Below are 10,597 nucleotides of genomic sequence, written 5' to 3'. Positions count from 1 at the left end.
ATTCCCAGCCAGGGGGTGTCCAGCAGGGCCAATTCGGGAAAGCCAGCTGTGGCACATGAGGGGAGGCTGAGTGGGATGGGAGCTCTCATTGAGGTATTGTGGTGCCTCAAGCCCAACCCGGGGCTTCTCTGGAAGAGAGCTGCTGTTTCAACCTGCCGGCACCTGCAGGTGGAGGCAGCTGGACCTCTGTTGGAGGAGTCAGCGTAAAGGAAGCAGTTACTCACACCTCAGATGCCGCGGAGAGATCATGGAGGTGGGGGGGCTTGACAATGCTAGAACCTGAGCTGCCGCTTCAGGTGCGGTCATGACCTTTGAACGTTCTTCACTGTCTCAACTCTGGAACTCCAAGAATTGCAAAGTGCCTTGGGAAGGAAGCCCCTCCTGAAGAGACCAGCTAGGGAGAGACTTAGATCAACAGACCCTGGAGCCAGGCTGTCTTGGCTCAAATCTGATCAAGATCTGTCACTTATTAAGTATATGACCTTGGGCAATTGACTCCAACTCGGTGCCTCAGTTTTGTTGTCATCTCTCTAACACAGGATTCATTGCACCTACTTTGTAGGGGTTGTGGTGAGAGATGGCAGCGTTCAAGTACATAGAAACAGGCCTGTAACTTTCACTGAAACCACAATTTTAAAAGAAGCTAACACTTACCTGGCCTGTGTTAGCTACTAATTTGCCCCAGTCTCCAAATAGTCCCTTGCCCCTTCCTCAGTCCTCTTGGGTCCTTTCATTGAATGTCACCATTTCTGTCCCCACATCACTGCCAGGGCCAGCCTCCCTTGGGTTCCAGCACCCCTGTCAAGCATGGGATAGAAGAGGCTGGACTGCACCTGGGCACTGCCCTCTGGTCCAGTCTTTTACTTCTCATCTGAGACAAGAAGAGTAGTCAGCTCACAAATGAATTTTACCTCACCATCTGAGTGTCTCAGTGAATGCTGACAGCTATGTGGAAAGAGGGGACAGAGTGAAGGAGCCCAGCCTGCCCATCCCCCACCAGTGGCAGGCATATCTGTGCTGTACAAGACTACTGCCAGTCAGCCTCAGTCTGTCTCTCTCTCCTCCCTCCCCTCTTCTCCCTCTACACACACACCCCACACAGAGAAATGAATGTCCCTGCTCCCTGAGGGCAGAAACTTTATCTGTTTTGCTCTTGCCTTGCACAGAGCAGGTACTCAATAAATATTCATTCAATGAAAGGGGGGGGGGATGTCCCTCGAACCAGACCTACTTGTGAAGTAGGGTCCAGTCTTCATACTTATCCTCAGCAAGAGTAGTCAGATGTTGTGGCTAAAAAGGAAAGAACACGTCTCAGATTGCCGCCCTTAGCAGTCCTCTTTCTCCGCTTCAAATTCTCTTGATTATCCATAAAATGGCTAGCATCCAAGAGGATCTAGTTTGAACTCACCGTGAAAGATACTGGCATCCACTTGACCTTCTGGGGGTTGGGGTATCCTGCCTGCAAACCTGGAACGCAGACCTTCACACTCCCTTCGCCCCCTGCCTCCACTCCCTCCCTCCCTCTCAAACTACACACTCACCCTGTTGAGTCAGTCTGACTCAAGCAACAGGGTAGAACAGGGTAGAAGGACACAGAACAAATGCTTCCTGGGAGTAGAAAGCCAAGTCAGCCTCCAGAGGAGCAGCTGGTGGTTTCAAACTGCTGACCTTGTTTTTAAACAGCATCCTAATTCTTATACCTATTATGCCCCCAGGGCCCCTCTGCTGCTTCGCGAAAGCACCTGGAGGTTTATTGGCTTTTCTTTTCCCTGCGGAGTGAGGGCTGTGTTTCTTTTTGAAAATGCAAAGCAATGGTGACATTGCCCTAAAGGTGCTGTTAAAGGGTGTCATTCATTCTGGGACACACGTACAGTGTCTGGACCAGACACAATGTTTTCTTTCATCCACCGATCCTTCAGATTGGTTTACAAGCCCATTTCACAGGTGAGGGAATAGAGATTTGGCACACAAAAAATCATATGATTTGTGAGGCAGAGAGTGGGGAACTTTGAAGTTTGGGCTCTGCACTCCTGCCTTCTAACTCCTTTCTGTCTTGGGGTGATAATGAGGGCCAAGGGCTCCCTGGGAAATGTGATTGGGGTGGGGCACTCTGGGCCACGGGTTTAGAAACCAAGCTAGAAATGTTGGCAGTCTAGTCAAGCGGAGTGGACTCCAGCCTGCCCCAATCCAAGCCCACCTCGGTTTTCCCTTCTGGAAGAGGAGGATAAGAGGAAGTTTCAGAGTTGTTGGAGGAAGAAGTCCGTTATTACCCACAAGTCATAAAGCATCATTCTCTCACTCTGCCACACAGTACCATTCACACCACCCTTCCCAAATAGCTTGGTTCAATGTCCTTCCGACCCACAAATCAGGATCCTGGGTTCTGGGAAGAAAAGGGATTTCCAAATAATCGTCCAGGAGGTGACAACAACCCGGGAAGTGGCCCAGACCGATTAGTGCTCCAGCCAGACGTTCCCAGGAGAAGGGTTGGGAGCTGCTTTTGCAGTGGGGGGTGGGATATGTCCCCAGTTCCCTGTTTAAAAAGATGTAAACACCTATCCAGGCGCTGCTGCCATCAGCGTGTCAGTGATGAATCATCGGGAGCCTAGAGACTTGCAATAGGTAGGTCACAGTCTCCATTTTTAGTCATGTTTCTGACGCCCACTGAGGCTTTGCAGGGGGGCTGAGGTGTGAGGTGGTGGGTGCAAAGGCAGGGGCACAGGCACAGTCTGCAGAGGAGGGGGGCTCCCTTCTAACCTTTCTCTTTCTTTCTTTTGACAACATAGAAAGCAAATAATTGCATGGAAGCCTCCTTTCTTTTTTAACAGAACACCATCTTTTCCTTCTGGCTCTCACTCTGGAATGGGACTTTGTATGTGTGGAACCAACCGGAGGGGCTGTTAGAGCCACATGAAAGGGGGTGGGGGGAGCGAGAAAGAAGGGGGAAATAACCCTGAATCTTTGATACGTTTAAAGTTTGTGTGTGTATCTGCTTATTATTCGTTTGTAGTTCATTCATTCCCAAAAAAGGGTTTCATTGATTTGGTGTGGCATGTGCATGAGACCTTGGACCTGGACCGTGGGAGATAACAGTCTGGCATGCAAACTCAAACACCACACCCTAATCCAAGATGGAAGCAGCAAGTGTATTTACAGTGAGGGCAGAGCCTCCGCTGAAGGTCTTAAGAGAGGGGAAGGTGTGAGAGAAATCTGGGCAGGCTCCCAGGAGGAAGTGACCTTGGGTGAAGTAAGTGGACCTGGGCGGGAGTGTACTTGGGGAGTCCAGAACTTCAGCACCCCTCAAAGCTGAGCTGTGTGTGGATGCTACAGAAGACAAGGCAGAGGGAAAACCCGAGGAGAGCCCTTCTCCTGAGGAGGAGTCAGTCATTTGGTCCTGCTAAAGGGCTGTGGGTTTAGACACCAGCTCTAGGGGGGGTTAGAATTGTGTGTAAATCAAGAGAAGAAGGAAAAAGAAAAAGCTCAGAGCTGGAGTGAGCACCCGGAGGTGAAAGATGGAAAAAAGGGACAGGGTTTGGGCCCCTCTGGAAACCCTCAGGGTCCCTGAGGCTTAATGGTGTGTCCTGGTTGGATGAAGTACAAGGTAACACCTGTCCACTCCCCCCTCCCCCCCCCTCCCCGCAGAGAATTCAGGGATTTCACAAGCCAACAAGAAGAAATAGGGAACCCTTATGGCCCCTGCACTACCACTAAGTCACACCCCCACTCTGCTGATGCCAGTCACCAAGATTTGGCCAGGACTTGAATTTAGGGCCCATAGAGAACTGGCTTCAGCTGATTCCTGTAAGAGTTGAGCGCCTCTCTATGACACACCCACCCACCCACCCCTCCTCTAGGATTCCAGGAGGATCTCCAGGCTCCAGGAACTAGGTTCGAACTGGGGTCCTTCCAGTCCGTCTGAGGCCAGGATGGGGCAAGTGGAGATCACCAGATCAACCACAAGAGCGGGAAGCCGCCCTGAGAAAGGCGGGCGACCTTGGGGGGCCACAGGGTACCCTTACCCAATGTGCCTGCTCCCCTCCCCGACGCGGCACCCTGCGGCCCCGTCTGGCAGCGCGCCCCCAGAGGCTCGGCGTGACGAGGCACCCTCGAAGTCCTTTTAGGGCGCATCGCCCTGGCCGGTTCGCCTGCGTCCTGTCCTGGAGGCGAGGGTGAGTGCATGGGCAAAGCGGGTGCGGGACCAACCCGGCCCAGGGCTCTTACCTGAGCGCCGGCGTCCGTCCAACCCAGCACGGTTTGCCGCGGGGACTGCGGCGCCCAGGAGGCGCCCACGGGTTCGGAGGGCACCTCCCCCTCCCCAAGCCCCCAGGCCCTTTTGTGGCCCCGCAGGGGCTCCGGGACCAGGGACTGGAGCCCAGCCGGCGGAAGGAGGCATCTTCTGCGGGGCACAGTGGGGAGGGGTGGGGGCGTTTGCCCAGCCCCGCTGGAGAGGGGACGTGGGAGCCATTATCCCGGAGAACAAAGAGGGCCAGGGAAGGCGCAGAGCCCCCCGCCCCCTCCCCCGGAGGGAGGGGGGCGGCCTGGCCCTGAACTTGAACTTGTACTTGACACTTTGTCCGGAAGGTGGCGAGGGAACCCGTCTGAGCTGAGACAGGGCTCTTCTGTCCACCTCCCGCCCTAGGGTATGTGTGCCTCTGGGGGGTGGGGGGTGGGGGTGGGGGTGCAAGTTAGCCCTCTTCTGCACCCCGAGAGGGCCCAGCGTCCCCATGTGCCCCCAGACGCGGGCGGGCCCTGGGGATCCAGGGTCCTGGGGTCCCCGCGGAGGGGAAGATTGGGGTGCAGACCAGGCCTCGGTACCCAGCGCCAGGTGTAGGCCAGGCGCCCTTCCTCCAGCCCACCCTCACCCTAGCCCGGCCCGCCGCAGCCCCGCAGCCCCGCAGCCCGCAGCCCCGGCTGCTGGGCCGGCGGGATTCTCGGCACGTCGCGTCCGGCGGCCGCTATTCAACCGCTAATTGAACGTTAATGGCAGGTGCGGATGAGGTCACCGGAGCTGGCTTTTCTCACACATTTTTCATGCAAATCCGCGAAACTCTAAACAAATTTGAATAAAAAGCTCTTTGTGCCGGACGCCCCCCAGTTTTCTCCCTCCTGCCCAGGTCCGCTCTGCTCCTCTCCGGGCCATGGGACCAGAGCCTGCCGCCCCAAGAAGCGAGGCCTGGCGGGGGAGGGAGAGGGGGCAGCTGGGCACCCAGCGGCTATGGTCCGACGTGGTCTGCACTGCCGTGCGGGGCCAAGGTCCTGACAGAACAGTGTGCGCAGTGGGTCCCTGCTTGCTATCTGACTCCGAGGGCCTGTGTGGCGTCCCAGACGCCATGCCCCCACCACTGTCACTATGGCTGGCTCACTGGGCCTTTCTCTCCATTGGTTGCATAGGAACAAAGACAGTGCCCATAGACGTGTCTGAGGATTACATGGCTCAGAACATGAAAAAGCACCTAGAGGAGTGAGCGTGGAACACACGCACAAAATGTTGATTATTGTCCGAGCCCTTTGATGAATGTGCATACCTGGGGTAAAAACAACCCTCAAAACTTACAATAAAATACCTCACTGCCAACCAGAAATTCTGACTCTCAGGGACCCTATAGGACAGGGTAAAACTGCCCCTCTGGCTTTCTAAGATTATAAATATATTTTTAACAGTTTTATTGGCACATAATTCACACAGCATACACTTCAATGGTTCAATCGTTCAAAGACTACAAATCCTTACAGGAGTAGAAAGCCCACCCCATCTTTCCCAGGCAGAAGAGCTGGTGGTTTCAAACTGCTGATCTTGCCATTAGGAGCCCACCTCCTACTCCACCACACCACCTGGGCTCCTTGGAGCTCTCAGGACCCTCACCACCCCCTGGATCCTATTAAGACGTCCGGGTTATGAGTCCCTCGGGTAACAGAGGGAGCAGCTTTCCAGCCAAAGAAACAAGACCTAGAGCCAAACTCCACTGCTGCGTGTAGCTTTGGAGCCTCGGTTTCCTCATCTGTAGAATGGGGTTGTCTTGTGAGGTCGTTAATGAGAACGCAATGAGTAGACATAAAATGAAGGCCCAGGAGCAGCTTGGGGGATTGATTGCCCCTCAGCCTGGCAGCTCCAGAGCCACTTTGCTGGAGGGCAGGGTACCTGTGACTGCTCCCCTCCAGGATTGGAGCTGGCCAGTGCCCTCTGTCCTCTTACCCAGAGCTGCAGGCCCTAGCCCAGGTCACAGGACAGGCCATCCGAGGCTTTGGGAGGCTTTTTGCTCCATGCTCTCCATTCAGACCAGGGATTCTCTTTGCTAAAGACCGACCCTCACTTTCCACACCCATTTCCCCCCAGACAAGAAAAATGTGGAAAAGAAGCTTCATTCAAGTTGAGGGTCTGGAGGATGAGGCCCCTCTCCCAGATCCTTACCTCAGGACTTTGATCCAGGAAGACCCCACTAACCTTCTTTCGGAGAACTGCTGGCCCATGAGTCAGGTGCCATCTCTCTGCTCCCATCTCTGCCTCAGCCTGTCCAGAGTCCCTCCCAGGACACCCTCTGCAAAGGACCAGGGCAGGTCCAGGGCTCATATCTCTACCTGGTCTCTTCATGCCAGATCCCCAAAGCAGCAGCAAAGTCTGCAGCAGTGGTGACCAGCAGATCACCGGCAGGCAAAGAGGAAAGAAGGGTGACTGTAGCTCTAGCAAACCCTTCAGACCCCTCCCACCCCCATGTCCCACCAAGTGGAGACTCAAGAACCTTCTCTGAGACCCAGCATCTCTTCCAAGGCCACCCTCTGAGCTGTCTCCCAGCTACCACCTCCAGCAACCTCATCCGAGACTCAGAACTGCCTCTGGGCAACCGCAGAAGAAAAGCAGTCCTAAGGAGACAAAGGCCCAGCGTGGGTGCTGCTCTATCCCCCACTCCTATCACCTCAATGTCTCCATCTAGGAGATTGATGGACCTTCACAGCCTGATCCACTCCCCACTCCCCCCCCCCCACCCAAGCTAGGCCCACCTCCAGCACGGGGGGCACTTCTTTTGGGCTGGGGCATCTCTACCCTAGGGTGGCTGGCTGGGGCTTCCTAGGGGTCTCTTCCCAAAACAGCTCCTGAAAGCAAAGGGGCAACGTTTACCGCCAGACAAACAGGAGCTTTCCAACCCTCCCTCAGTCACCTGGCTCTACCTACCCCTCACCTAGGGGTACATGAGCAAACCAGTGGTCTTTTCTTCCACGTTGGTGCAATTGAAATGACACCCCCTACCTCAGCAACATCTGCAGAAACTCAGCCTGGCCCTTAATGGGCTTTTAATGATGGCATGGTCACTGGCACCCCCCAGAGGAAGCCCGGTGGCATGAGGGCTTACAAGTTGGGTTGCTAACCACAAGGCCAGTAGTTCAAAACTATCAGCTGCTGCACAGGAGATTGAGAGCTGAAGTTCTCTCCTCTGGCAGAATTACAGCCCCAGAAACCCACAGGGACAGTTCTACTCTGTTCTCCACAGTCACTTTGAGTCAACTCAAGGGCAGTTGATTGAGACCTGGTCAGAAGCAGAGGTCTTCAGAGGCTCGGGGCTGCTTTTCCAACGGTGCCTTCTAGACCATCCCTTGGAGCTCCCACCTCAAGGTGACAGCAGTTAAAAGCCGATTCTACTAAGCAGCCTCTAGTCACTAGAATCTAGACTGCAGGGGTCCTCACACTTTTTAAACATGGGGCCAGACCCGTTGGAGGGATGGAATATAGTTTTTTTAAAAAAACTATGAACAAATTCCTATGCACACTGCACAGATCTTATTTTGAAGTGAAAACACAAATGGGGCAAAAACACCCGGTGGGCCAGATCAAGAGTCTAGTGAGTCACTCGGAGAAAGATGAGGCTTTCTGCTTCTGTAGGGACTTAAAGTCTCAGAAACCCAAAGGGGCAGTTCTACTCTGTCCTAATAGGGCTCACTGTGAGTCAGAATCTACTTCATGGCAGCGAGTTTTTGTTTTGTTTTGGGTTTATGGATCTCCTAGTTGGAAGTAACTTGATGGCAATTGTTTTTGAAGTTAAATGTTTAAATAGAACTGTTTTGTAAGCCTGGTAAGGAAGTGGAACAATACAGAAGAGTGTGGCCCTGCCATCCCCAATGTTCAGAAGTAGCTTTCAAGCCCATCTTTCTAGAGTTCTCTACATACAAGCATGCTTAGGCCTTTTAAAGACACACAACGATCAGACTTTGCCTGTTTATTTGACTCATCTCTCTGTGTAACCTGCCCACCTTCCTTACTGGCTGGCTCAGAGCGACCACATCACTTTTCCCAGGTACACAGCATTCCACAGGATGAATGGGCCAGCAGTCCAATTCCAACATGGTGGAAAAACAGCTCTAGTCAATGAATATCCTTATGCATGCTTCTTTGGGAAGCGTTACAAATACCACTGTGGAGGGATATCCTAGTGGTCTCTTTGCATTTTGACAATGAGGTGTTTTTGAAAACATTGCACAATGTGCTCTCTTCAACTAGCAGGGTCAGAGTGTCCTGAAACAGACCTGGGATGGTCAAATACAGGCCACAGAGGCGTGGCCCTAGAGCTGACCAAGGATGACATCAGACTGGCCTGGAGTCCAGGCAGTGCCCAGCGGGCTGGTGGCGCTGGTGTATGGAAGTCCAAGCGGAGAGGGGCGCTCAGGGGTGCTGGGAGTAGAGAACAGGCTGGGCCCCTGCCTGGTTTCCCACTGCCATTGTCTCTGCCCTTCTTGGTCTCCTTGGGGGAAGTTTATTCAGGGGCCTGGGGAGAGGGGCTTGGGCAGAAGGAGGAGGAGACAACCAGGAATGTGTCACAGGAGGGAGAGAAAAGGAGAGGGGACCCATCCTCCGGGGAGATTGGACTTCAAGGACCCCTGACTAATGAATAGCAAGTTTGCCCTTGAACCTCACTGGGCTTCGCCCTTCTCAGGCACAGAACAAGAGCCCAGACGCGTCTGAGCCCAGCTGTACTGGGACGGCGGTGGTTCATCTCAGACACTCTGACAGGCCGGCCTTTTCCCTGCATAGCTCAGATCTGTCTCTCAGCTCCCCTGGCAACAGCGCAGCAGAGTGGCTCTGGGGTCCGGGCCCTGCCTGCTGTGAGCAGTGGGAGGAGGGAGGAAGAGGAGCACCAAGGGGAGGATGGATGGGGAAGGGCATCCTTAACTCCTAGAAGGCTGGAACCCTTGCCTTAGCAGACTCCAGGGTGCTGCCTGTGGTGGGGCATCGGTGCTGCCAATGTGGTGGGCAGAGCTGCCATTTGCTGGCAGTCTGGCCAGAGCGTCCATAGCCCCTGAGTCCCAGCACCACACCTGGTGTCATTCATTGGGGCCAGAGATGCAGAGGCCCAGACTGCTCAGGCAGCAGGCCAAGGCCACAGCCTCTGCATGGTGGGGAGGGGCAAGTGTCCCCAGATGCCCTGCCAAGTCCAGAGGGGCAGGAATGGGAGCTGCCCTCTGTTCAGGTCCTCCTCCATGTTGCACTCTGGAGACTGTGGCCACAGGACAGCAGCTCCTGTGACTTCTGTGGGGAGCACAGGCAGCTCCTTCGCTGTGAGGATCCCCAAGGTCCGGGGCAGCTTGGCCCAGCATTCCAGTCCTGCGACCGTGGCGAGGTCCGCCTGGCCTCTCGTGTTTTCTGTTTTCAGAAGAAGCTGTTCCATCACACTTCACAGGGCAGTCTAGAGAGAAGAGGGGTCACATGTGAGAAGGAGCTTTGCATGCTGGAGAGGGGTGCCCTACAAATCTCATTCAGGTATTAGTAGGGCAGAAACTAGGTACTCTGCCCCCTGGGGAAGGAGGAGGGCTGGCTGATTTCAAAGAACTTCACCCGGATAATTCCCACACCTCCTTGTATTAGAAACACAAACATGGGCTCAGGGTTCAGGGACTGGCCAGGTCACGCATGGATCTGAACTCCTCCTGTCTGATTCTGTGGCCCAGACTTGCTTTAGAGCCACCTGGCTAGGACAAGCACCCACAAAGCAACATTTCCCCCAGGCCTTGAAGTGCTTAAATATTAGAGTCTTGGCCCAGGATGGAAGGACCTGCAAACCCACTGAGGGCTGCCTGGCGGCAAACAGCACTGACAGCCCCCGTATTCAGAGCAAGTGGGAAGAGGAGAAATGCAGAGGAGATGCTGGAATGGGGGCTGGGGGCAAACCTGGCTAAGGCTTCTGCTGGCTGCTCCAGGTCACTTGCCAGCCCCAAGCCATGTGCTGCATCGACCTGGGTTTTCATCTTAGGGCCAGGCCTCTGTGGGTGCAGGCTCCTGGCTGCACCCCAGCAGGGCTTGAAAGGTAAAGCTAGCTGGGTTTCCAGAGAGGGAGGTGGCTTGCCTGCAACAGGGTGCAGGTGTTGGGCTCTCAGCTAGGTGGGGTTGCTCCTTCTTATGCCCTTCTCACTTTGCCAGGTCCCCGTGGACCCTCAGGGGTGTCACTCAGTTTGGCAAAGAAAAAGGCCAGCACAGGAAAAGTAGCCACTTTTGGCACAGTGCACCACATGTCCAAGTGCCTGGGGGAGGGGCAGATGCTGCCACAGAGCTGGAAGCCTTCCTCACTGGCAGATCACATGACTGCAGCCCCTCCCTATCCCCACCTACGCGCGT

At 54.6% G+C, this 10,597-nt stretch overlaps 1 protein-coding gene across 5 annotated transcripts in view; it reads right to left on the bottom strand.

Moving 5' to 3' along the window:
- Positions 1-8,192: 8,192 nt before the first annotated feature.
- LOC123522423 overlaps positions 8,193-10,597 on the bottom strand; it is a 30,542-nt gene continuing 28,137 nt past the window's right edge. For all 5 annotated transcript variants that reach the window (XR_006680692.1, XR_006680694.1, XM_045296464.1 and 2 more), the window contains one exon: positions 8,193-9,671. Coding sequence is in view for 3 of the 5 variants with exons in the window: in XM_045296464.1 (XP_045152399.1) it covers positions 9,310-9,671 (362 nt within the window). In the remaining 2 variants the exon portion in view is untranslated. The remainder of the gene's footprint in view (positions 9,672-10,597) is intronic.

This window comes from Echinops telfairi, unplaced genomic scaffold, assembly GCF_000313985.2.
Source record: "Echinops telfairi isolate 266 unplaced genomic scaffold, ASM31398v2 ScPeMD7_7409;HRSCAF=8447, whole genome shotgun sequence".
In the NCBI taxonomy this organism is placed as follows: Eukaryota; Metazoa; Chordata; class Mammalia; order Afrosoricida; family Tenrecidae; genus Echinops; species Echinops telfairi.
Note: the sequence above shows the minus strand (reverse complement) of the source record. Positions and strands in the feature narration are given on the sequence as shown.